This window comes from Aythya ferina, assembly GCF_964211825.1.
Source record: "Aythya ferina genome assembly, chromosome: 6".
In the NCBI taxonomy this organism is placed as follows: domain Eukaryota; kingdom Metazoa; phylum Chordata; class Aves; order Anseriformes; family Anatidae; genus Aythya; species Aythya ferina.
The window spans coordinates 23,028,441-23,055,699 of NC_140303.1; the positions used below are offsets into that span (position 1 = coordinate 23,028,441).

At 34.2% G+C, this 27,259-nt stretch overlaps 1 protein-coding gene across 3 annotated transcripts in view; it reads right to left on the reverse strand.

Moving 5' to 3' along the window:
- SCN2A (sodium voltage-gated channel alpha subunit 2) overlaps positions 1-27,259 on the reverse strand; it is a 78,401-nt gene that overhangs the window by 30,952 nt on the left and 20,190 nt on the right. The window contains exons 2-16 of one of the 3 annotated variants that reach the window (XM_084524039.1): positions 26,107-26,425; positions 22,769-22,887; positions 20,363-20,452; positions 18,467-18,595; positions 17,697-17,788; positions 16,528-16,800; positions 12,550-12,613; positions 11,834-11,975; positions 10,816-11,022; positions 9,176-9,466; positions 5,598-5,978; positions 4,483-4,615; positions 3,325-3,563; positions 2,238-2,411; positions 404-760 (exon numbers count right to left, since the gene is read on the reverse strand). In XM_084524039.1, the coding sequence (XP_084380165.1) occupies positions 404-760; positions 2,238-2,411; positions 3,325-3,563; positions 4,483-4,615; positions 5,598-5,978; positions 9,176-9,466; positions 10,816-11,022; positions 11,834-11,975; positions 12,550-12,613; positions 16,528-16,800; positions 17,697-17,788; positions 18,467-18,595; positions 20,363-20,452; positions 22,769-22,887; positions 26,107-26,373 (2,958 nt within the window). In that variant the 5' untranslated portion in view covers positions 26,374-26,425. Of the gene's footprint in view, positions 1-403; positions 761-2,237; positions 2,412-3,324; positions 3,564-4,482; positions 4,616-5,597; positions 5,979-9,175; positions 9,467-10,815; positions 11,023-11,833; positions 11,976-12,549; positions 12,614-16,527; positions 16,801-17,696; positions 17,789-17,884; positions 17,977-18,466; positions 18,596-20,362; positions 20,453-22,768; positions 22,888-26,106; positions 26,426-27,259 lie in introns of all 3 variants that reach the window. The other 2 variants (XM_084524040.1, XM_084524038.1) reach the window with 2 other exon arrangements.

Consider the following 27,259-nt stretch of genomic DNA (forward strand, 5'->3'; position numbering starts at 1 on the left):
TAGGCTTATTCTGTTTCAGAAGTAGAAGACTGAAAGTGGAATTTTTATTACTTTAGGTAATAAAAATGTTGTCATGAAGACCAATTGTTTTGCATGATTATAGATACCAGGCAGTCTAATTGGCTGCAAAGGTGATTTAAGCTAGATTTTTTCAAAGGCATCTTTATGACAATATTTTATGAAAATAATTTAGCACTGATCTTATCAAAGATGTTACTAACTCAGTGAAGACTTAAAAGAGGTAGACAAACTGATCAAGGTATATTTGAACTTTGTGTAGAGAAAGGGCAAATGAATTAAACAATTTCCTAAAGTTCTTCAGTCTCCATCTCTCTTATTTCTAAACTGTGAAAAATAGGAAAAACATTCTAAAACTTTTTAAAAACTCCCATTGATTACATACCACTAGGTTTCCAATCACCATGACCATCATAAAGACAGTAAGGCACATAGTTTGGCCTGCAACCTCCATGCAGTCCCACATTGTTTCTATCCATTCTCCACACAGCACTCGGAACACAATCAAGAAAGAGTGGAAAAAGTCATGCATGTGCCAGCGTGGAAGTTCACAATCACTGGAGATCTTGCAGACACATTCCTTGTAGCTTTTCCCAAACAGCTGCATTCCAACCACAGCGAAAATGAACACAATGATGGCCAGCACAAGGGTCAAGTTCCCCAAAGCCCCCACTGAGTTGCCAATAATCTTAATGAGCATATTTAGAGTTGGCCAAGATTTTGCCAACTTGAAAACTCGAAGCTGCAAAACAGAAGAAAGGTACACAGTTATTCATGTTGTTAATTGTAATAAATAAAATGTAACTGTAAAGTCTCCAATTCAGCCTTTGCCTCCTTTGATAACTGTAGATATCTACAGACAAATTGGTCAAAACTGTCTTTTCTCCTTCAGTCAATTCTAAGAGAATACTACAAAAAATAAATCAGTGCTTGTGGAATGTGATCAGCTTAACAAGATTATTAGTGTTCAGACACTTTCAGATCCCGTTCTTGTTCATTAGCAGAGAGATGGAAGAAATGGTTTTCCTAAAAGGAGAAACAAGCTAGAGTTTTTAATGACAGGCATAGAAGTTACTTACAAGTATCTTTTACACCACCTTTTCCGTCGTGAAAAATAAGCATCATGTGTGTCTTATAAAGTTTACCATGCAACATTGAGAAAAGCGGACAAAAAAATATGGTATATTAAAGTGCAAATTAAAACAGACAAAAATTGACGTAATTGGAAAAATATAGCAAGTGTTACAATCAAAGGAATTTAAATGTAAATGTTATTTAATGGAATGAGACATAATTAAAATACATATAGATGCAAAGGAAAATACAAAACTCTATTACTGAGGGAGAAGTCAATCCAGACAGATACTAGACTTAGGGAAAAAGACAATATAATGCTATATGGAGAACCAGCAAATAGATTAAAAAAAAAAAAAAAAAACTTTTTCAGAGGGGATTTATTTAATTATTTTTGGGAGGGTTGCTTTATTTAAGGCAGGAGTTGATGACCAGGAACTCTAGTTTAATTTCTCTTATTGTTTATGTCTTTTTAAAAAGGATTTGAATATCAAATTGCATCCTTGCCCAGTCTTCAGCAAGACCAAGTCTTTTCAAGTTCCTATTCATGTCAGAGATATCTAACAACAGACAGAGATACTCTAGTGATTTCAGAACAGAAAATATATATTTTCTATCCAAAGAAAATTCTTAACACTGCTTTCTTCTAAAACTGACCATGTAAGCAAACTGGATGGTTATGGTAAGCAAACTGGTAATGGAAGCTTATCAGCTAAATAGTTGATAAACTTTTATTAATTAATTAGTTATTTACTAAGTGGTTTACTTATCTTCTTCAGTCACAGGTTGTGATGGTCTGTGGCTCTTGCATTCTTTATTCCCTCATTTATGAAAAAAAAAAAAAAAAAGACTCTAAAAGATACCACTATTTAAAAGGTTAATTCCTAAAGCACACCCCTGCTGCAAACAAAATTGATCATGACAATGTTTTGAAGGAGAAATAGGTATTATCAAGATAATGTATAAAACAAACTTGACATAATAAATATTTGCCATTAAGTGGTATGGAATTCCGTATTTTGTAAGTTCTTATGCAAGGAACTTCTGACTCAGCCAAATATATAACGTACGAATGAAAAATGCATGACATAAATGCACAAATATATAAAAAAAATATAGAAACGTATTTTATTTAGTATATTTACCAATCGGAATGATCGAAGGACAGATAATCCTTCTACATTTGCAAGGCCAAGCTCCATTAAACTAAGACTCACAATAAAACCATCAAAAATATTCCAGCCCTCTTGGAAATAATAGTAAGGATCCATGGCAATTATCTTGAGAAACATTTCTGCTGTGAAAATTCCAGTAAACACCTGCAAGGAAAATACAGTTTCTTAGTCCATTTTAATGAGAAAATACTATAATGTTTATATCTTATATATAAAATATTATATAATAAAACTGTCAGATTCAACCTTTGTTAGGTTTGCTCAGCGAGCAATCCATGATGAATCTGAATACCTTCCCTATATTGCAATAGATTTGGTTAGGAATTAAATTCAGATTTGAAGCTTACATATGCATCTCAGTGTGTGGTTGCCAAAGAAGAAAGGAGAAAAATGTTTTCATGCAGTTAATACACATGCATAAATACTGATACATAGAATCTCTTCTGATTTTAATACTCATTTTTTTCTTCTCAAATATCATCTTTGTCCTTGTGACATCTCATCTTTTTGCTTCTAGGGGTAAAGATAACTTTGTAAGAGGGACAATTATTTTATTAAGAAAAAAAGTTAATAGCACTGTCATCCTATTTCATCACCTATTTCATTCTGTGAAGTCACAGAATATATGCTGTGCTCACTGGGTTTTTCCCCTCTACAGACAGGACATTAGAAGGTGCTAGTGAGGAGCAGAAAAGGTGTGGGATTGGATCCAAAGATTCTTTCAATTTGTAAGTGTTCATTCCGGAGAAAACATTACATAAATTTCTGTAACTAGCTTCAATGACAGAAGCTGAGGGTTCTAAAAATCAAAATGTATATTGATTCAATAAATCTTACCACCTTTTACAAAAGGAAGAGAATTAAATTCCTTAAAGCAAGAATGGATAAATCCACAAATGTCAACAAAGAGGCACTTTACAGCTTAAATTTAAATTCAATAATCCCAAGCCTATTAATACCTAGTTAACGTTTTCTTTTAAACATACGTACATAGGTTACATGAGAATTATTTAAGAAAAATGCATTTGACATACATTGTACATCATGAAAGACTTACAAGGTTTCCTACTGAAAGCACACCACTGAACTGTTCTGTCATTGGATAGTGTTCCATGGCCATGAACAGGGTATTAAGAACAATGCAGATAGTAATGGCCAGATCAACAAATGGGTCCATCACAATCAAATTTACAATATGTTTGACTTTCAGCCAGGGAGTGCAACAGTCCCAAATCAAGCAAGTGTTAGCAAATTTGTACCAGCATGGTGGGCATTTCTGTCTTGATTCTTCAAGTTCTAGAGAGAAAAAGGTAAATAACATTTTAAACATATTTCTCTATTTAAACATATTACCAGTCCTGCTTATTAGACCTACGTATTTTCTTTTGAAACCAAGGCTAACGTCCAGTCAAAAATAAATAAATAAATAAATAAATAAATAAATAAAAATTAAAAATAGTCTGTTCCACTATATTTTAGATTTGATGTGAAATGAATACCAAATATTCAATATATAAAATAACCACTTACAAATAAATGCTGCATAGGATGCAAAGTAAAAATTTGCCTTAGGAATCTGGCATGTATAGAATGAATAAAATATATCAAATTTTACTCAGGAAGGATAAACTCTTAGAAAGAGTCTAAAGTGAGACAACCATTTAGACAAAATTATGGCCCAAATGTGCAAACGTGCCCATTTGCTATCTTGGGCATAGTCATATAAGCCTCAGAACAACATTTTGCCCTTTGTTGCATATAGTTTTTTAATTCCATGTTTTGGAATCATTGTATTTAGTCTTACAGAAAGAGCAATGTTACCTTTCCTTTGTGAAACAGCATGTCTGGTGAACTGGTAGAAGGGGATTGTTCTACTGCAAGAAGCATAGCCATTTCAGTAATCTAAATAGAACTTTTACCCTAAAACACAACTCCTCTAGAGAAACACTGCATTGATCAATTGCTTTCTGCTTGCATTTTTCTTGGAAGCTTGCTGCTTCCATGTCAAACCTATACTGAAAGCTTGATTTCTTTTCCAAATATATCAGTCCATATTAAAAAATAAACAAACAAACAAAATAACTACCCCTATATACAAACCTCACCTTGTCTTTACCTCTAGGTTCACATAGCTACCTTTAAACACCACGAACACTTAGTGTGTCATACATTTAATAGTAATTGTATCATAATACAAAAATTCTATTTTACATACCTTCCATTGTATTTGTAAGCATGCTGGCTATACTCATTGCTCTTTGCCTTGCACTAGGATCTGTTAGGTAGTCCATAGGAACATGGTAAGAACTAGACCGTCTCTTTCTTAAGTCAGTTTCTGTAGTAGTGCCCTGAAAATAAAACACTGATAAACTAGCCTATCAATTTTTCATTTCATAACACTGTAAATTATTATAAAAGTAAAATGTTTCAAACACTCTGGTGTCCTGCCTCATGCTCCATTTACATTGTTGTTTTGCAAGAAAATAATGTAATGCCTATTTTTGTATACAGCAAATGGTCAAATGCATCTGTAGGACTGCTCTTGTGCTCAGATAATGTGCTTGTAACTATTTTGCTGAAACAGGGCTGAGACTTTAAAACAGATTCATGCATTTTTTACTTTTAAAAGTTCCATAATGCTTGTCAGTGAACTCTGCCATATATATCCTTCATATTAGGCAGTGAAGTATTTTTCTAAACATGAAAATGCACAGCCCACACAGCTAGCTGTAAGAGTACAAAGTATAAGTGTATTTTATTAAGATAACTTTGAAGTTATTAACTTCCTAGCACACATTTCAAAACAAATAAGACAAAAATATTTCTTAATGTTGACATCACCAAAAAAAAATCACTAGGAAAATTATCAATTCAATAGGAACACTAACTAGCATAAGTTGTCCTATCAGATATTATATTAAAAGTTTCAGGTATGGTCAGTGGGAGGTTAAATGCTCATTTAATATATTCCATTAATATAATTCACATATACATATATAAATTTTGATATCCTGTCTGATATGCAAATACATAACCTCTTCAGTTAGTATAATGAACACATGGGTTATTAGATGACATGTGCTACATTTATTCAATGGTTTCCTATGCTATTTTGTTGATTCTAGTGAACTAACATATATTTTCACTTATCTAGTTAATGAGAGCTAGACAACTTCAGTTTCTTCTTCAGCTTATAACTGGAATATATAAAAGGAGCATTCACATCTTGGCCAAAAAGGGAATTTTTCTCAAGTGACTAAATTTCATAGAAACAGTAGTTGGTTACACAGGGAGAGGACATAATGCCTGAGCTACTGCAGACTTCCTTACATTGCTAGCAGTGGCTGCTTTATCAATCATCACCTCTGGCAGAAGCTGTCCAGTAGGTGATGTCAGAGCTGGAGGCCCACCGACTAAAGAAACTACTCCATTGCAATCCACAGTGCTGTGCATCTTCCCGTTCACTGGAAGCGGAGGTACTGTCCTGGATGACCTACTGGCCTGACTAATGTTACTGTTGCGCCGTTCACCATGTCTATGAGGAACAAAGAGAGAATCTCTTCTGCTCTCATTGTCTTCAAAAGTGCTGTGCTCATCATCAGCAAAGTCATTTTCTGATCCTACATCCTTTGCTCGACCTCTGAAGCTGAAAAGACTTGTTCTGCTATTGCGCCTTGGGGAAAACAGGGAGCCGCGAATGCTCAGCAAAGACTGTAGGCAAATAAAAACAGCGATTATCAGATGAAAATTATGTTAAATACAACACTTTCATACAGGGGAAAAAAACACAGTGTTAATATGTCTTAAAGGGTAAGGTCATCTACAAGGAAATGAACAACCCTAATATACAACCTCCCCCAGTACACTCCCTTTTGGGTAGTAAACAAAGAGCACATAAGTGACAGACAAAGACTAGTTATTTTACTACTTTGGCTATATGAAAACAACCAGTTTAATTACAGTAAAAGAAACTGCTTGACAGAATTGCTTCCTCTGCCATTCTGCCTGCTTTATTACCAACTGTTCATAAACTGAGTAAGCACATCTAGACACTATTTATCCAGGTTGGGATTAGTCTGACAGGCTGAGTAAATAATTTTTTTGGCATATTTCCTGTGACTCAGTCTGTGCACAGAAGTAGCTCCCAAATACTGCCCAGTTTAATTTTTTTTTTTTTTTTTCAGGTATTGTTCAAATAGGCCCCAATAAGATTTTTATTTATTTTCAAAATTGTTAGTTATCCTGAATACGCAAAGATATGTATGCATATTTCTATGAACAGTCTCACTAATCCTCATCAGATTACTCATATGAGTAAATGTTCTGCTATGGGTGGATCTTTTCAGGATCAGTCAAAATAAAGCTCCAATCTTGCAATTATACATGTGCTTAACTTTAATTCATGTTAGTGATTCTCTTGACTTGAATGACCAGCATTAGCACCTGATTTCACCCAAGACCACTATGAACAGCAGAGAGGATACATAACAAAGCAGTGTCTGTTTCTCTTCTGCAACTTATTTTTATGGACCTGAGTCCCATTGTTCTAGGCATTGCAAAATGCAGAACAAAAAGGCACTCTGCAAATAAATTATCTAAGTGTAACACAACAGATGGATACAAAAAGAGAGGGAATATGAAGAGGCAAAATTGATGGGTATGATAAACAGTGGTCTTAGCTCACCTGAAGTCACTTCCCTGTTAAGCTTTCTGTAGGCAGCATGGTAAAAGAGAGTTTTAAAGAGGGATTTGAGGAAAGCAATGAAGTGTTCTGTGGAAACTCATGGAAGATTCTTCCAAGCATGGGGGGCAGCACACCAGAAAGAGCTCAAAAAAACTAGTTTGAAAATTTAACAGGAGGTTATGGATGCTGGCATGGGTCAGTCAAAGCTGTGACTTGATTTGCTTACCGTAAGTAGACAAGGTAGGTTGGGATGAGCTTTAAGCACAGTATGTTTTACAGTATTGAAAATATCTATAGGTAGGTATGTTAACTAGCAGATTAGGTAAAAGCAATGAGATAGGTTAGTGTTCTGTGTAACAACATTCTTGATGAATACAGCAGTAACTGGGACACAGAAAGAGGTCCAAGTTAAAAATTGTTCACAGCTGTGGGTCCAGAGTAGAGTTAAAAATAAAAAAATAATAATAAAATTAATTAATTAAATAAATAAATAAAAAAGAGAGAGTAGGGAAATAGCAACAGGGCCTTGTGGAAATCCCTTAGAAAACTGTCAGAAGGTAAAGGAATCTTCTAAAGCACAACTAAACCAGAACCGAGAGGAGACAAAATAATGAATGTTAGGAAGAATAAGTTTTCAAGAAGAACATAATGGTCAGTTACATTGAAAGCACGTGAAATGTCAAGGAAGATGTCAAAAATGAGATATAAACCTGAGTTTTGTCTAGGAAAAGGTTATTAAAAACTGTGGTGAGTGGAATTTCTGTTAAGTGTGGTAGCTAGAACCCAGAGTGGGAAGGAACTGGGGTTGGAAAACCAGAGGAGAGGGAAGCACTAGACTATTATAGTAAACAGCTGTATATGAACTTAGAGATGAAAAGGTAAGAGAAGCAAGTTGGATGATGTATGCTTCATTTCTTAAAGTATGGATGAATTGAGCTGCAGCTGAATAAGGCTGCAGTTTGAATGAAGACATGAGTAAGAATAAGGACCTACAGGATCAGATGGGTCTTCAACATGAAGTTGAAGTCAATGGATACAGATGAGAAGATTTGTATAAGGAATAGAATAAATCATGAATTAAATTCAGAAATGAAGTCTTACAAAGTTAGACAGTTAAAACATAAAACAATATCAGACCAAGAAAAAATAATGGATGCAGCGCTATGAAAAAAAATAAAAAGTATGTTAGGGAGGAAGTGCAAGGAGTAGACTTGGTAGATATGGGAAGCTAGAAACATTACAGTCCCACCGCAGTCTGATCAAAGGAGGAAAGTCCTTAATAAGAGAGTAACAGATGAAGAGGTTTGAGATTCTCTGAGAATGGGAGCTGGAGAAGGTGATATATGAAAAGAACATGGATGCACATGTTATATTTAGTGATGAAACAGGCTTTCCAGAGACAGGAATAGAAGAGGATAAAAAGGGAAGGAATTTAGAAATAGTTACTAAAAAGAAGGGGAAAGCAATTCATAAAGACCAGGGAGAATCAAGAATGTGGGGTTAAAAGGAAGAGACATATTGAGGCAAAAGTCACACAAAGGGGCAGAAAAAGAACGGAATGGATGTGAGATCTAGACCCGAACAGCTGAGGGGACAGTCTGAGGTGGGCGAATGAAGCGGAGTTTCTGATAACTGTAGAATGGATGACATAACAAAGCTATCAGATGAAATAAATGTCTCAATGGGAGATGCAGATGGCACTCTTCTTGAGTCACTGATGTATCAATGTAGGAGAACACATGCAAGGCCACTTTGCCACAGATATTTCCACCTTTAAGATAACACTATTAAGGGTTTCACATCAATTAATTTGCCAAATTTCACTTGAACATTTATGATACATTTAACATTTTTTGCACCCCAAATTTAACACTCTTCTCATCGAAAACATGAAATTCCTTCATATGTATGCACCAAATTTTGAAGCCACTGATCATTCTGAATACATCCACCTTGTCGTGCTCTTTTTCATGAAGAAACTTGCAAATACAACTCATTCTAACTAATACACATTACTTTGATTTTTCAGACATTAATTCAACAAAATCTCTCAAATTCTTACAGTTTCATCTTTGATTGCAATTATTAGCTTGGTTATATTTTGACTTAAGATACTTAGAGTCTGTGGTATCTTTTGCAAAAACAGACCAAACTGCATTACAGGGGGTTTGTTTCTACGATGACTAGACTACAAAGATGTTAAGAGGTAAAAATACTGTGGTACCTGGTGTGGGGAAGAGAATCTTTTTTCATATGTCAGTCTATTCCCCTCAATGGAAAATCGGAAGCCTTTCCTTTTGATGCTGTCCTCTGATTCGGATTTGCGAAATTCTTCCTCATCCTTTTCCTCGCCTTCAGACTGTTCTTTTTGCTTTTTTTTCTTTCTTCTATTCCTCCTCTCTTTAGCACTCTTTGAGCTCAGTTTTGATGCCTCAGAAGAACTTTCAGAGAATCCACCTATTCCACCTACTCCACTATAATCTCTTGAGTCAGCTGCTGCAGCTGCTGCTGCTGCCTATATGTACAAGCACATATGCAATTTACTACATTTATACAAATACACACCACTCAGTATTTTAAATTTATTGCTACTCTTAAAAAAATAATAAATTTGAAATAAAAGCAGTGATCCCGCTTCATTGAACCCGGTGTATCATAAGAAGTATAATTTGTGAAATACCACAGGAACCATAATTTGCCACTGCTCCATAAACCAGCAGTTAAAGCAGCCCAAGGGAGAAATGTGCTGTCAGTAGAACCAAGTTAACAAGCACCTCTTTCAGATTGGAGCAATATGTCACAGTGAGTTTTTCACCTGAAAAACTATGTAAAATTAAGGAAAAAAGACTGAAGCAACAGGAAAATCCCTGTTAATGGGAAGCAAAGTTTTCTTGCACCATTTTGCTGGATTTGCAATACTCTCTAGTCTACTAAATAGTTGGTGTGACATTATTAATTTCAGTGTTGCAAACAATCACTGGAGATTTGAGTTTAACTGCAGGCTATTAGTGATCTGTTGCTGCTTGAAGTCAAACATTTGGGAAGCATTTGATTAATATTTATTTGCAATCTGTAGTAAAAACAAACAAACAAATCCCTATTGCTGGCTTTAGTCATTTGATCACACGGAAGACATAGTTCAACTTCTGTTCTGTGTGGCCACATGCCAAGCAGACATAATCTATTATCCTATTAAAGATTTCAGAGTTTTCAAACAAAGAAAAGAAGTTTCAAATCAGTATGTAATCATGACATCTGTAGAAGAAGCATTTTCTCCATTTTCTCCACTTTTTCCAGTTTTATTTAAAACTTGAACACTACTTACGCTGTGAGAGCTGCAGAAGAGAAAAAGCCAAATGTTGCTGAAACAAAATATTGCTCCCACAGCAACGACAGTAGTTTTGTTTCTGTCACTTAAATAAGAATTCCTGTTTGTTGGTTTATTTTCCCACATCTCCACCTCAATTTCCAGAATCACAGAGTGGTTGAGGTTGGAAGGGACCTCTTGAGGTCATTTTGTCCAACTCCCCAGTGCAGACGGGATCACCAAAAGCAGAAAGCAAGTTGCCCAGGACCATGTCCAGGCAGCTTTTGATTATCACCAAGCATGCAGATCGCACAACATCTCTAGATAACTTGTTCAAGTGCTTGGTCACCCTCACAGTAAAAAAATATTTTCAATCTCTTGTTTGAAATTTTAGTTTACTGGTTGTCTCTCTCTCTCTTTTTTTTTTTTTTTTTTTTTTTTTTTTTAAATTTATGAGAGAGGAGGTAATATTCAGAAGTAGGGGACTGAAACTATTCTCAGGTGTGAACATTCAATCACAATCATGAATGGCAAAAGCAATTCTACTTTACAATTACCTGAGCTTCTTCCTGTTGCTTTTTCAGTTGTTCCAGCATTTGCTGAAATTCTGCTTCTTTCTGTTCTGCTTCTTCCATGGTTGCTTGATTCTGTTCTTCATAGGCCATGGCAACCACAGCCAGGATCAAGTTAATCAGGTAGAAAGAGCCCAGGAAAATGACCAAAACAAAAAAGATCATATATGTTTTCCCAGCAGCACGCAGTGTCTGGAGAAAAAGGAAATAATACACATTTTTAGCAGACTTTTATATACTATTGCATCTGTGTTATATTTTAGAAATACATTGTAAGATTGCTCTATGTTAGCACAAGATGATTTAGCTATTTTTTCCACATACAAGTAGCTAGTATTACATCCTGGCTACATGTGCAAAAACACAAGTTTTATGTCTGCTATGGTCAAGGTGAATAACATTCTGCAGCTTGAGTACTTCAGAATTTCTACTAACGATAAACATGTTACAGAAGTTGCTGCCACAATTACACCTTTGTATTATAACCTTTAAATCTAACAGTAGTGGGGCCACTAGCCAGCATCTTACCTTCTTCTCTCATCAGTCCCAAACTACAGTGCCACAAAGACAATGCAGTATACAAAATGTCATGCTGCACAACATCACTGTCCTTCAGGGTAAGGATCTGTATAGTTCAGGGACAAGATGTAACCTTCTCAAAGATAACATATTTGTACTAGACTGCAAATCAATTTAACTAGCATCTATTTACACCACGTTTGGGCAAGAAGCATTAACAAATTCATTTACTCATTTGTGAAAAGGAAACAATAATTCTTAACCACCTTCATAAAGTAACAGCTATTTCTTACTATGTATTTGAATAGCACATGGAAACCTAAATCATGGACAAGGCCCCTGTTGTTTTAGATAGCTTACATATATGAAATAGAAGATGATTTGTGTCCCAAAGGCCTTAGGGACACGTGAATGAAAATAACTATGCAAGTACTATGTAGTAATGGTATTGGTGATGGTGCTGTTTATTTTAATAAGTCCTCACCAGCTGGTAAAGATTCTCCCAAAAGTCCTGAGTCATCAATCGAAACAGTGACAAGAATGCCCAACTGAATGTATCAAAACTTGTGTAGCCATAGTTGGGGTTTCTACCAGCTTTCACACATATATATCCTTCTGGACATTGACTACAAAAGAAGAGGAAATGCTATTTTTAACAACTACTCTAAATTACGATATTCTATAGAAAATCACAAAATTGTTCAGGAGTACCAGTTGCTAATGAAATTATGAACAAGTAAAATTTTATTCTACATACCTAGGACAAAAATATGTATCTTAATCAGTTTTTAGTTTTTAATTCCATTTCCTATTGATATTTCAGTACTTTAATAATATAACTAACAGCAATCAACCCTTCCCCACAATTTTTCTTATCAACAAATTTCCATCAAGAAAGCAAGAGAAGAATGTCAACTAGAACGGCTGACGATAAACAGTCGTCAGCCAAATGGCAGTAACATTTATGCACTTAGGATCCATGGGATTACCTTTACAAAATTAGCCTAAAATTCTGAAGAAAGTGCCTGTGTAAACTCAAATCACATAGATGGTTATATTTAGGTATGGCTTCATATCCCCAAACATTGGTAATTTGAAACTCTAAGGTACAGTTGATGCTTTAGTTAGCTACCTAAGCTATTCTAAGTAGCTAATTATTCTTTCTTGATGCACTATGAAAAATGACGACCGTTTTCTTACCCTGCATCTGAGCTATTGCCACACAGCAGAGCATCATTTTGTCCTTCCAAGAAATAGAAATGATCTGTTTAAAAAAAAAAATGAATAGGATGATGAGAAAGACATAATTTATACCCTAAGGGAAATTGAACTATGACAAAAACTTTTACACTTTGAAGAAATAAGCAGAGCTAACTGTTTAACTGCAATATACAATGATCAGAGATTAAAAAAAAAAAAAAAAAAAAAAAGGAAAATACTGTTTTGATAGCAAAATTATATAGTCTTCAAGTTGGTCTTTCTTTAGAGAATAGAAAGGTAGTCATATGATTTATTCCGTGTTTAACCTACACAACTGAGAAAGAATACAAATGATGGATTAACAAATTGTTTATGTCAGCAAATGAGTGAATGAATACCAGGAAAACAGGACAAATAAGGAGAGCAATTCCCTGCATTTTTCAAGCATTTTTGCATATACCATTTAGAGTTACTCATTTAAAACTATTGATTCCATACTAGTTTATCCAAATATTACTGGAAAAAGTACTGAAGTTTTTGCAGCATGAAAACACAACACAACATGCATGAGGTATTTTTAAGTGGATCTTGACTTGAGCAGTGGAAGGCAAAACAAAGCTTTTATTATACATGACCAAAAAAAAAAAAAAAAACCTACACCAAATTCTATAGCAGAGAAGTGTACCTGAAGTATCTATATGCATTTTGTTAATAGGCTAACAAATAAAATGAGGTTAAAATTAATTTAAAGAGATGAAAGTTTAAAAAGCCCCTGCAACAATCTTCCTTTTTCTTTCTTTTTCTGTCTCATTCTCTTTCCTGTTTTTTTCTTTCCTTCTTTCCCTCTTTCTCTATCCTCCCTCTTTCTCTTTTTCTCTTTCTTTTCTCCTCTTTCTCCTTGTCCTTCTTCTGCTCCTGCTCCTCTCCCAGCCACTCCCACCTTTCCTTTCTCTGTTTTGATGCAGAAAATTAAAACCAATTTGCCATCAATTGCTTGTTTGGAGCTCTTATAGCAAAATGGGAATCTCTCGTGGTGATTTTTGGATCAGGTGGCATATTAAACTAAAGTTGCCAAAATTAGGTATGCTCTGGCTGTTCTCAGGAAACAGATGGTTCCTTCCTTGAGATCTACTGCCAGCTGGCATGGACTGACTTAGCTGGCATGAACAAGCTGAGGGCTAATGCTAAAGAGACAAGCAGGGAATTGCAACCAGTTCCTATTGACTGCTTCTGCTCTGTCACAACCAGTATATGATGGAGACAGCATAAAATCTGCTTATGTTAATGAGAAAGAGATTGTGCACATCACTTCTGCATCTGCCTTCTATTCTCCGACATAAGATGAGAAGACAATGGGTTTTTAGATATTTAGGTGCTTGCATAGTCATACCCTGTGAGAGATCTACTCCTACTTAAAAAGCTTAAAATGTATAAAGATTAAGATAGGCACCAAGCTGAATTTTCAAAATTGCCTGTGTGCCCAATTCACATTTCTGCACAGCACAGCTCCTCCTCTGGTAAACAGAGTATCCAGATAAACTGTCAAGTCAGCTCAATTCTCAGCCCAGTATTTTGAAATAAATAAATAAATAAATAAACGATCGATTTCTCAATATAAAGATGATATTGATAAAGTAAAAAAAAAAAAAAAAAGTCAATACGAGCTTATTAAAAATTAGCTGTACATAAAACTATTCCTGTATCCTCCTTTGTCAACGTCAGGACAGTAGTCACAGATACAAGTCCTACATGACACTTTCATAAGCAAGTAAGGGAGATATGTTCCAGCTGGAATCATCAGAAAATGCTTGAAAAATGATTCTGATAAAACAGTTGCCAGTGACCCACTCTCAATTCAGAAGGGCATTTTCTGAAGATCTTCAAAGGATCTGCACTATACACAGTTTTTATAACAAGTTTCATTAACAGCTCAAGATGAGACCTAATACAAAAAAAAAAAAAAAAAAAAAAGCATCAAATATGTTGAAGACATAAAGCTAGGAGAGGAGATGACTGAAATTTAGAATGACTTTTGCAAACTAACAAGCTGGTCTAAAAGCAGTTGGATTTATTTCAACAGAGACAAGTGGAGAACACTACAGTTGACAAGACAAAATGGAATACATACATGCAAAACAGATAGGACCTGGCCACAGCCGTTGCTGTACAAAAAGATGCAGTGACTGTCATGAACCACAAGTTGACTGTGAATCAACAATACATCACATTACAAAAATGGTGTAATTTTGAGATGTATTAATAGGAATGTCAGATCTGTGGCATGAGCTAATTACTTCTCACTACGTTGTACCTTTACTAGAGGAGTAAGTACCAGATTTGAGCACCTTACTTAAAACAAACAAATGAAAACCATAATAAAACAGACTAATTGGAAACAGTCCAGAAAAGCAAAGATTGTCAAAGAGATACAGAGAAGATGAAACAAAGAAAATAGGTTTGCTTAGTTTAGAAAACACCAGAGAAAAGATTAGTTTTAAAATGTTGTAAAGATTAATATAAAGTAGACTATTATTATCTTATTCTTAAGATCACAGAAGAAGCAGTATTTGAAATTCAGAAAACTTAGGTCAGAAAAACTTTCTATTTGTGTGATGTAGTACTAGAAGCAGCTCAAGAGGGAATGGAATGGAAAGAAATTGAATGAGATAGAATAGAATTGAATAGATTAGAATAGCAATAGAATTTATTTTTCGGAGGTTTTTAAGAACAGGTTATCATCCAAAATCTTCTCAAAGCCTGCATTTTTATGAGACTACTAGCATGCTGAAATGATAAGTATATTAAAAAGCATACATAAATATATTAAAGTATAAGTATATTAAAAAGTCTATTAAGAAGTATAAGCATAAGTATATTAAAAAGTATATAAAGCAACCAGACTTGGATCCAAAATCATTTAGCTGTTAAAATGAGGGATCCTAACTTTCAGTGATGTATTCATCAGTTACAACATTTATGAAGACTTTATAACAATTAAAAAAAAATAAAATAAAATTATTTTTTTTATATAAAATTAAAAAAAAAGATTGTGCCTAATTACAAAGTTAAAACTCTAAATACATTAACTATATATAAATAGGAGAGACTGAAGCTATTTTCCATTATGAAAGACAGAATAGCAATGCACTAGGGATACTTTCAGAGCTGTTCTGAGTTTTAAGACTTTTCTGTTAACAGAGCAGATATATTATAGATGTCACTGTTAACACAGTGACATTAACTAAACTACCTTAATTCTCAGGTGAAAACACTTATTACGTGGTACAACAGAGAAAAAAAATACTAGTTTCTTGATTTTCAACAGATTAGAAACAAATGAAAAGATACATAACATGTAATGTGGTTTTTATTTTGCTATGTTTAGATGCATAGGACCAGTATACTCATAAAGACATGTTTGTGCTGTGCAAGGGAGTATGGTGCAGAGATGTTCTCAACCAAGTTCCAGAACAAACAGTGCAGCTTCATTTACATGCTGCGGTAGGATTAGTGAGATAACTGATGTCCAAATGTGGATTTATCATTTGGGGCATTATCTTGCTATTATATCTAGCTATACAGATTTCAGATCCCATATTAGAATTGTTACACTATTTCAGGAGGATATTTCTGCATTGTGCTCCAATGTGGGTTTACTCTAAAAGTCCTACACACAACTTCGATTTACTCTAAAGTCCTACACAGTAGAAGGTTAAAAACAAACAAAAAAAAGTTTTGTTGGTACCCAGTACAATATCATGAATATATTAAACTACATTTTGACTGTTGCTTTATTTACAACACAAAGTGTTTATTTTTTAAATGAAAATTAAAACTATAATCTGCAAAAACTGTAAGTGCTTTTATGTTTCTTGACTAGGAATCAACATTTTAATTGCAGTGAAAAGATACTGATATGCTTTTGTAACTTTTAAAAAGTTTCAGAAAAAATAATACAGTAAATGGTATCATTCTTACTTCTATCTTCGATGTACTCATCCCAGTTAAATGTTGTCATTGTTGTATTAATAAATGTGCCATTTTCACCTATAGAGCTATTAAAGTAGGAAATAACAGTTGTTTCAAAAGTAGAATTGTCTGGAGGCCACTGCAGGCATTTATTCCTCAAGTTGCCCATGAACAGCTGCAGCCCTATTAGTGCAAATACACTCAGACAAAACACAGTCAGGATCATAACATCTGAGAGCTTCTTCACAGACTGAATTAGGGCTCCCACGATAGTCTTCAAGCCTGCAAAGAGAAAAGATTTTTATGATGATATTAAACATACTAAACACACAAAAAATCATGTGATTTTTTTCTAGATTTCATGCAGAATGACAACTAAATGAGTCTAATGTTTGTGATACAATAATACCCACGAAAAGACTGGTTACTTGTGAAGATGAGTGAAAAGCTGTAAATTTATGCTTATTCTAGAGTGTACAGAAATAAAAAGTAGCTATTACCAAACACATTGTTTATGCCAAAACAAGTGATTTTATTACTCATGCTTTATCTCAACCTTACATAGGAAAGTACTGTTTGCTTTTGCTGATGCTTCTTGCCCAAACCTTTCTTATATGAACTTTTCAAAAATTATTCTGCATTTATAAACCTATTACAAAGACATAATAAATTCTTATTTTAAAGATAACCTAATAATAATGTTCTTACGATATGAGAGGGATGATGGTTTGGAGAAGAAAGACATCTTTAAAACAATTCCCCATGCATGGCCCATGCTATCCTTTAGAGATTAATTTTTTATATATGACATTTGAAACTGAGTTAAAGTTGATATATCAAGTGCCTGTAATAAATGATAAAATTTGCATCAATATGAAAGCTTAAAATTAATTTATATTTAAAACATATAAAGGAAAGCTTGATGTCATAAGATGCAAATCACATAGGCTGTTTACTGCAAATATCTCATGCAAGAATTTGTTAAACTCAAAGGCTGATTTTTTGAAAAGAAAACACAGCTAATAAAAAAAGCAAAAATCAATCTAAATAAAATTGTATCTTGATTCCTGCTTTTTTATTTTGTTAACAATGTGTAGCAAACAAGGCTTATGTTTTAAAAACATGAGTACAGCCTCTGCAGAACAAAAGTCAGCCTCAGTGTTTAACCTAGCTCTCACCTGGAATGACTGATATTGTTTTCAAAGCTCGGAGAACTCTGAATGTTCTCAACGCTGAGACATTGCCCAGGTCCACAAACTCTGTCACATATCTGTAATAGGGGAGTTCACACACAAACACAATGACAGCACACAAATAACAATTGGAGAAACGAGGGGCCTAACACCTTACACCAACTACATCTTACCTGGGATTACAGAAATAGTTTTCAAAGCTCTCAATACTCTGAAAGTTCGAAGAGCTGAAACATTGCCTAGGTTTACAAATTCTGTTACATACCTGTAGGATTAAATCACAGTTACTCAGAATTGAGGCAGATTTTATTCTATTTGCTTGGGTCTTTGATTAAGACCTTTTCAGCGTTCACTGTATTTTGCCTGCGTTATAAATATCCTTCTGACCATAAAATTAAATTAAATTTTGTCAAAGTAAACCACATTCACTTGATTTTTGCAACCTAATTTGGTCAGCTTCTAGCAGGAAGTCAGAATGATTCCTTTAATTCTGGTATGCAGAAAGGAGACAGGATATGAACAGTTCAGGCTTGATGGCATTCACAATTCTAACAGGCTGACACACCATGCTGGCCTCTGCAGCACATGCTCAGTTAGAAATACTAAAATGTGTAAAAGAGGTAGAAGAAACATATTGAAACCGCAGGAAGTCCAGGCTCCAAATGTTCTGGCTGACAAAATATGAGGCAATTTTTAGTCACTAATTTCATGCTATCAGAAAGATATTTTTTTTTTTTAAAAAAAAGGAGACTTACGCAAATGTAATGACAGTGAAATCTAGCCAATTCCACGGGTCTCGAAGAAATGTAAAATCTTCTAAGCAGAAGCCCCTTGCAAGAATTTTAATAAGTGATTCAAAGGTATAAATTCCAGTGAATGTGTATCTAAGAAAAATATGCAAGACAGAGTTTATAGAAACACATTTATGCTTTCTGTACACAGTATGCTCTTTAGTCCTATCTTCTTCTCTTTGAGTGGCATTAAAAATTTAATGCAAAATACAACCAACTTTAAACATCTGCACAATTTATTACTTAAGGGAGAAGTAGGAATCAAATTACAATTATAAGACTACATCACAATCCGTAGGCCAAAGATCAGATTCTATAATCTACACCAATGAATCAGATGTAAAATTCCCTGTTACTTCATTGGTGCATGTTTATGTCCAATCTAAATCAATGTTGTAAGAAAATACATGTAAATACATAGTGATTTCAAAAGTTGCTTCCGGTCTAAAAGTGTATTTCTTCAATATTGTTTTTATACTGAAATACTGGACAGTACCATGATCTCACAACCTGTTAACCTCTCAGCATCACTCATTGACTTTGTTACAGAGTAGTTGTACCCAGTACTGCACCTTCAGCAAGGCAGGCATAGTACTGAAACAAACCCAGTGTTTTCAGATGCAAAATCCTGTGCAAGAACAACCAAAAATATTTACCAATTTCAATAAAATTCAGCTACTAAAAAAAAAAATGTGGCTGAAACATAAAAGGCTAAAATGTTTAATTCTGTCATTCTGAGCCACTTAAATTTTCTATCTCCAAATGATGTCATTTTGAAATTTACTTTCATTTGTATCTTTAATGGAAAAAACGATAAAACAGACTTTTTCAAATTAAACCATTTAAAAGGTTTGAACTGCTTTTCAGACTTGACTCAACCTGAAACCAATTTTCCAGTATGAACTTTCTTCAGTTCAATCACTATAAAAAATGTTTTTTTCCTGCACAACTTTACTCAACCGATGACAGGACTTCCATTATATATATAAATGGCATAATATAATGACATGAAGAAATATTCAAGCTAGCTATCTTTATTCATAAATACTTACAAAATGCCAGACATCCTGAATGCATGTAGTTCATATTGAACTCAAAATGAGAATGCCTACACTGTCTTTAATAGCCCTATGATTAGCCCTGTTGATTACCACAGATTAAACTGGTACTTATCATCCAAAGCAGTTAGGAGGGAAGAAGCAGCAGAAGCATAAAATGCTATTACAAAAATGAAGCACCATCAAGAGCAGTGTTTCACACTGCAGCCTTGGAACCATACAAAATTTTGAGCCAATTGTATATGGGGACCAAAGTGTTGATACCATATTGGAACTTTTCTTTTTCTAGCTGTTACTTACTATGGGAGGATTAGCCAATGCCTTAAATACTTTTGTAATAGCTTATTTTTCATACTAACATTTCATTATTGGTCTGTCTTTGGTAAATGAAAGATGTACAATGCTAAACACACCATCCAGTGGACTCTTTATCTGTAATGGCTGCTGCAAGAGATAGGAGGGTGCATTTCCCCAGGTTCTTGCAAAGACGCAACACAGAATGCAGTGTAAAATATTTATCATCCACTTTTTTGCATGGTCATAAGACTAGCTTCATCTTCTTATATTACCCATCTAATGTTGCAAATGGAGAATTGAAATTTAACAATCTGTAATGAGGGAAGTATTAGAAAATATATTGATTTACACAGAAGAAACTGGCAACTGAATGGCTGTTTAAAGCATATGCCACAAAGTAGTTGTTGTCAGTAAATGTCATCCTTATTAATATAACATGATAAACAGTAGTTTATTTCAAATTACTGAATTCAAAGAAATGTCAAAGAAAATCCATTTAACTTACTCTACATTCTTTGTCCAGTCTGGAGGGTTACTCATGGTCATAAATACACAGTTGGTCAAAATAGTGCACATGATAAGCATGCTGAATAACGTAGGTTAAGAGTTAAGGAATGTAAGCCAGAAAATCTTATTAAAAGAATACCAAACAACACCATGGCCTGGCAGATATCCAGTATCAGGAGCTATTTATCCCTCCACTGCTATACTGATGCTCAGGAAATATGAGTATGTTATCCATAGTCACTGCTTTTTAGTTAAAAGAGAACAACCACACACTAAAAATTAAAAGAAAGCTAGACATATATATACGCAAAAAAATCACTTAACTTACATGAGTTCTTTCTTTTGAAACAAAAATTTGAACATTTAAAGTAGTGGCTTCTAATCTAGTGGAGTAATACAAAACATTAATTTTGTTGGATGACCTAGACAAAACAGGCTGACCTGTTTTCTCTATGTATGTTTTTTGTTGTTGTTTTTGCTTCAGTGCAAATTCTAGAAAAATTCCAAGTCATAAATAATTTAACTGATTGTGACAGAACGACTCTGGATTTACAAACCTTCACTCACAGGACTTACACATTCTTAGAAATGAAAATAGGAACACAGAAATGAAAACCGCACAATGATACACAAAATGTCCACACGATGGCACCATTACCTAAAATTAAGAGAGAGCAAAACTCGACTTTAAGAGCTTTAGTTTATTTAACTAAAATGTAGGTTGACATGGTGCTCCACTCTAGGAATCTGAGTATTATAGTGTGGGAAGTACTGTAATATTCTCCTCACACATCCCTTTATATGTCTACATTAACCAAACAAAACAAAACCTTCAAGCAACAGTAAATACCTCTGCCTTCTGATGTGTCAAACTAACAACATTACAGCCAGCAATTCTCCAGGTCTTTCATCTCATTAAACAGATTTCAAACCTTTTACTTGGAACGTAGCTTCTTGCTGTATAATTAATAAGTGAAAGGAGCAGAAGAGAAAAGACAGTATTCTAAAACATAATAAATAATGTATTATGACTACTTCACAAGTGCATAACGTAGATAGGCAATCCCTTTTTGAAAAAATACCTTCTCACGGTTGAAAATCCTCACTATTCTTTCATCAGGTGAGAAATAACTGGAATGTACCTTCCCAAAATGTTAAACAATGATTTTTAATATTCTGACTTTGGTCACTACATGTGTTACCATCTTACTTCCATCTTACTTCCATGATCTTCCATTACTCCATGTAATTGAATAATGCTCTGTTACATGCTACAGAATGTCATATAACTCTCAAATAGTTATTTGTAGTGGCGCTTTTAGCAAGCAAATATAAAGCAGACTATGCAGTGTTATGACTGATTCTGAAGTCATTTGTAGGCTAGCCATTGATAACAACATTCAACACATATTAGGTAATCATAATTATCAGACTTCCATTATATTAAAATTATTATAAAATCCTTCCAAAGTTTATTCTACATGATCTTAGGATACCTCTATGTAACACTACAGAAAACTGCTTTCAGTGTGGTTATGGTAGACTCCTCTGAAATATAAGTGTGCAAACATTTGTATGTGCTCCTTAAGTAAAAAACTTTTTGAAGTCAAAGCCCTCAATGACTTTGTATCAGTATTTGGGATCAGACCAATGGGATGCCCATTGTAGTCATACATCAAAACACTGAGAAAGACAAAATGAGAGATGACCATTTACCTTTGCAAATCTCTACGTATAATGTGGAAATATCAGGACCTACTCGAAGACTGAAATTACAGTATCTACAGAATTACAAATGCATAAGGTAATAATGATCAAGAAATAAATGTGACAGGCTGGATACATACGGGACTTAGAATGTGTAAGACAAGAAACCTAAGCAGTTCTATCAAACTAGCCTTCTGCAAGTGGGATCTGAATACAAAAATGGAAAGGAATAATGAAACTATTTTCACTAAATATTCATGTGAGCACATAACTGGGATAAAAGATTTGGTTTTAACACAGTGTCAGTGAAGAACTAAAAGTATTTTGAGCAATATGTCCGTTATTTGTGAAAAAAATGTGGTGAGATGGGAAAATATGAAAGAAGATGTGAGGATTACATGAAAAATAAGAGGGAAGGAAAAAAATAAATAGGTGGGGGAAGAAGAAAGACACGGGAAAAAATGTAAAGGAAGATGATTGGTTATCTGGCTTCTGATATCTGGCTTCCACCAATGACAAACAAACAACACTAAAAAGGGGAAAAGAAAAAAAAAAAAAAAAAAGGGAGAAATAGTACAGAGAAGAAGGACAAGGCACTATAGATCTGTTGATCTTGGAACATGCATCAGAGAATGATTTAAAAACTAAGTAACATCTCATTGACTACAATTTTAGACTAACCACTTGAAAAGGATATGAATGTACCAAAATCTTAATAGCTATTTTTCTAAGAGGATTGAAAGGAGTTAACATGTATAGGGCAGAGGTGGCACTGAATCGGAATATTGCCTTCCCTTTATTCAATACTATAAAGGTCTGGAAAAAAAGAAACACAGAATGTAAAATAACATTTAAAAGATACTAACAAGTAACAAACAATGTACAAGTTCAAACCCTGAATAATTTTCATTTCATCATTGAAATGAAATGTATTTGGTCAGACTTTTCTTCTATTTGCACCTCCCCACCCCACCCCACCCGCCACAGAATCACAATCCCCTTGTCCAGTTCACATATAGCAGACTCCGTTCAAATTACTATCAATAGATTTGCATGAACACATTTTGAGCATTTATTTACAAATCATAAGCAATCCTGCTATTGCTAGCTAGAAAACAAAGACAGGTACATAAGGTGCAAAGGTAGTAGGTAAAAGTACTAATATCTGGTGTATTGGTATACTTTCTACAGCTTAGAACAAAAATACGGATGTACACAACTTTCAAAAACTTTAAGGAACCATTTAATTGCCAACATTCCAAATAACCAGCATTAATTATCATACCATGAAAGTACTAAGACAATAGTGCATGGAGTGATATAATTTTCAAAGGAGAAATTGCAAAGAAGGAAATTGCAGTTTTTGGACATAACATTAATGCAGTGGATAGTTTTCACAGTACTCTCTGAAAAGAATAACATATTGCTTCTCTTTTGAGAGTTTCATACCTGCAATTCTGTCTATTTTTCTTATGCCATGCTTTACTTTTACCTAATATAGAATTCAATAATCCATGTATTTTCACTGTCTCTCCATGGTTTCACCAATAACTCATGCATACTGCCAACACTAAAAAGGCTTTTATAAATGTAGTATTTTTTTCCTTAAAACCTGGGAAATAAAGAAGGATAAAGCCTTTATTTAATATGCAGTATGTTGTCTTCTTTTTTTTTTTTTTTTTTTTTTTTTTTAATTATTATTATTTAGATTACCATGCATTTGGATAAATTCCTATTTCTATTATCTCTTCTTTCCAAACATGGGTGAAAGTTCATGTTCACTGAAGGTAAGAGGATCTAGTTAGCATTGTGGCAGCCCTAAAAAGCCCAAAAGGAACATAAACCATGCAAATCTGGAGCACTGCCAGGAACCATGATCTACCACAGCTGGAATCAGAGGGCAGCATTTGCAAAGATTATGCTCTGCCTTCTGAGCTGGTGTGCCAAATACAGCAGCTGAAATCCTGGAAACATGAGGCCTCCCCCTGCTTGAAATCATAAACTTTAGCTCTTCCAAAGTGAACACATTTCCATTCTCAGATACATGCTGATTCTCAAGCCATACTTTGGTACTTAATTGTAGAGGAGAAAGAATTAGTCTCTAATGTGCTATGTTTTTTTATCATTGCTTTTCAACTCCATTAATATTCCTTTCAAGAAACTCTACCCGAAAATCAGAGTTTCTCACATGTCTTCTGTTCCCTTTATTCTGACAAAACATCTGTTGAAGCATCATTTCTGCACTGCTGGCCTACCAAGACATATTGAAAAATTAAAATGGAACCTGACCTAAATACACAAACAAGGATGTTCAAAAAGATACAAAGAACACTAAGAAAAATATCAGGAGAAATATGATTGCAATGTGTGTAGTTTGAAATCTTACATCTCAAGCTAGAAACCACAATGCTTTTGGAAAAAATCAAGGCAATTGCTACTTATGTCTCTCACTCTAGAGCAAGCAACTCAGAAGGTATATACTTCATTTTCACAATAAATTGCAGAATTACTTTTCTGGTTTCCAAACCATGATAATACATGTGTTAATTTAAGGATTTCCAGCACCATTTTTTTTATTTTTTTTTTTTAGATTTTTATTACTGCAGAACTGGAAAGGAAGGAAGGAAAGAAACCAGAACTTTGACCCAAATCTCATTTGCTGTACTTCCTGACTTCAACAGCATTAACCACTTGAGTAAAGGGAGCAGAACACAATATTTAACTTAAAATGTAATTGAAAATTGAAGTCACAATTCTCCATAGAATGAATTGAGATTTGGAAATTCTGCAATGAAAATTTAAGGTAGAGCTTAGTTTTTAAAGCTGTTTAGGTTGTCTCTAAACACTCTGTTTAGGTTGTCTCTAAGGTCCATACTAGTGATAAGGTAAATCCCTAATTCCTGCAGGAAATATCTTTTTTTTTTTTTTAATTAGTTCAAGTTTGACTCCTAACACTTCTTGAGGGTTTTCTTCCATTTTCTTCAGTCATTTTTTGCTTTCATGTTTTTTTGTTTGTTTGTTTTTAATTCACTTGTTTTCACTCACTTGATAAAGTCCACAAGAAAAACAAAAGAAAGAACAAGAAAAAATGAGGGAGACAAAATTCATCAGTCATTTCTTCTTCTCTGGTAAAATAATGCTGATGCAATACATATGATGCCAAATCCTAAAGGAATGGAGTTCTGGAGGAAACCTAATTCCATCCAGCCAAAAGTCTAAAGCTTAGCACTACTCCGTTTGGCCCCACAGTTGTTATAGTTTTTTTTTTGTTTGTTTTTGTTTTAAAAAAAGAGAGAGAGAGAGAATACATGTTCTTATTAAAAAATAAAAGTCTATAAAATATTTTTTAAATTAGTTCTGCAGAAACTCCAAAAGGAATTTCTACATTCTCATTATTTGCCTCTCTTTTTTGCCACCTCCTCTTTAATAACAATCAGAGCAATACGAACCTGGATGTGAAAAACTTTTAACGGAGTATGTAAGTTGGATGTATGATTCCTCTATAGAGTGAATGAAGAGGAAAGAGGAAGATCTTCAGCATATCCTGAGAAATTACCTTTGCATACTTCCCTATCCTTACGAGCAAGAGAAAGCAGCCTAGGCTTTCTGTGTGATAGTGATGAAAGCTAGTCATGTGTCTAGCTACCTTTCAGATGGGTTTCAGGATGAAGATCTGCTCCTCTCACTTCCAAAACAGAACAATTAATGAAATAATAGCATTCTAAAGATATCCCTTGTGCTACTTTTTCAAGATTTTTCCTGCATATGAAACAATGAAAGCTACATATTTTAGTAACATGCCAAGTATATCAAAATAAACATAAATGCATCGCTACCTGCAGACTAGGTTCCACAAACTTGCATTACTAACTTCTGTTCTTACAACTGAGATTTCTGCCAATTAAATCAGCTGTCAGGGGAATGTAATTTTAAATAAAGACTGGATCCAAAACAGTGTAAAGCCAAAGAGACTGCGAGAGAATATGCTCTATTTTCATCTTCTTAAGGTTTCATAGACATATACAACACACTCACTTTTTTATTGATATAATATGGGTCCAGGTCTTCCAAGGGCTCGGACACCATTCCTGGAGGTATGTCACCATAAATAAATGGCAGTGTTTTTCCTGCTTCCAAGTCACTGTTTGGCTTTGGGCCATCTTCTTCATCATCATCTTTGCGTTCTTGTTTGGATTTCTTAGCTTTTTCTTCATTGATACGCTGTTCAATCGCTGCAAGTGATTCTCTTGTGAAATAGCGGAAGCTGTCAGGTCCTGGTGGTACCAGCACTGATTGTGCCATCTTTTCATCCTGCACCTCTTAATTACTGCTTAGCCTCTCTCATAAAAAAGTGCTAAATATATATTTAAAAAAAAAAAAAAAAAAGAAAGAAAAAAAACATTTTAGAGCAACACAAATAGCCATAAACAATGTAAAGGAATATACCTTCATAGAATTTTCTGTGGGACATCTTTATTAAAGACAGTAATTATCACCCAAGAGGAGATTGTTGTGAATTTTATTTTTTTTTTTTCTAGACAAAATATTTTCTTTCGTGGCTAACCTCTTGGAGGTAAAAGCATCAATTCTTGTGACATTTAATTTAAAAAATTCTTAGTCCTTGTGAAGGTAGATTGTCAAAAGAAAAAAAAAAAAGATTGTATAAAAATGTCACATATAACACGCATATAACACAACAACATCATCTTGCTTTTTTCAAGGGTAATCCTATGATCAATCCATTGAATAAAGTAGGAGATACTTTCCAGCACATTCAGTGTGAGGCAACAGCAGTTCAGAATTGTTTATGGTTCAGTTTTGAGGAGTGAAACTCCAGTCAGTACACCTTTTAATTATCCTGAAAGCTGTAACTTGAACCAACCATCCCTACAGCAAGATGGACCAGTAATTGCTCTCAGAATCCACTACTGCCACATAAAGCCAGAAGGATCACTTGAAAGCAATGTGAGATGCTCCTTCTGCTCAGGTACAAATATGCTGCCTTTGCAGAGCTGCCAGCTCAGGAAACAAGGGATCAGGCATAAGCACCTGTATTCAGATCCCCTGCCTGGCAACACACTGTGCACTGGAAGAATTGCTGAATTAAACAAAAATTATATTTAATCATTAGATAATGCACTTGTTGACCTTTTAGTATCGATACCATATAAATTATATTATATATATA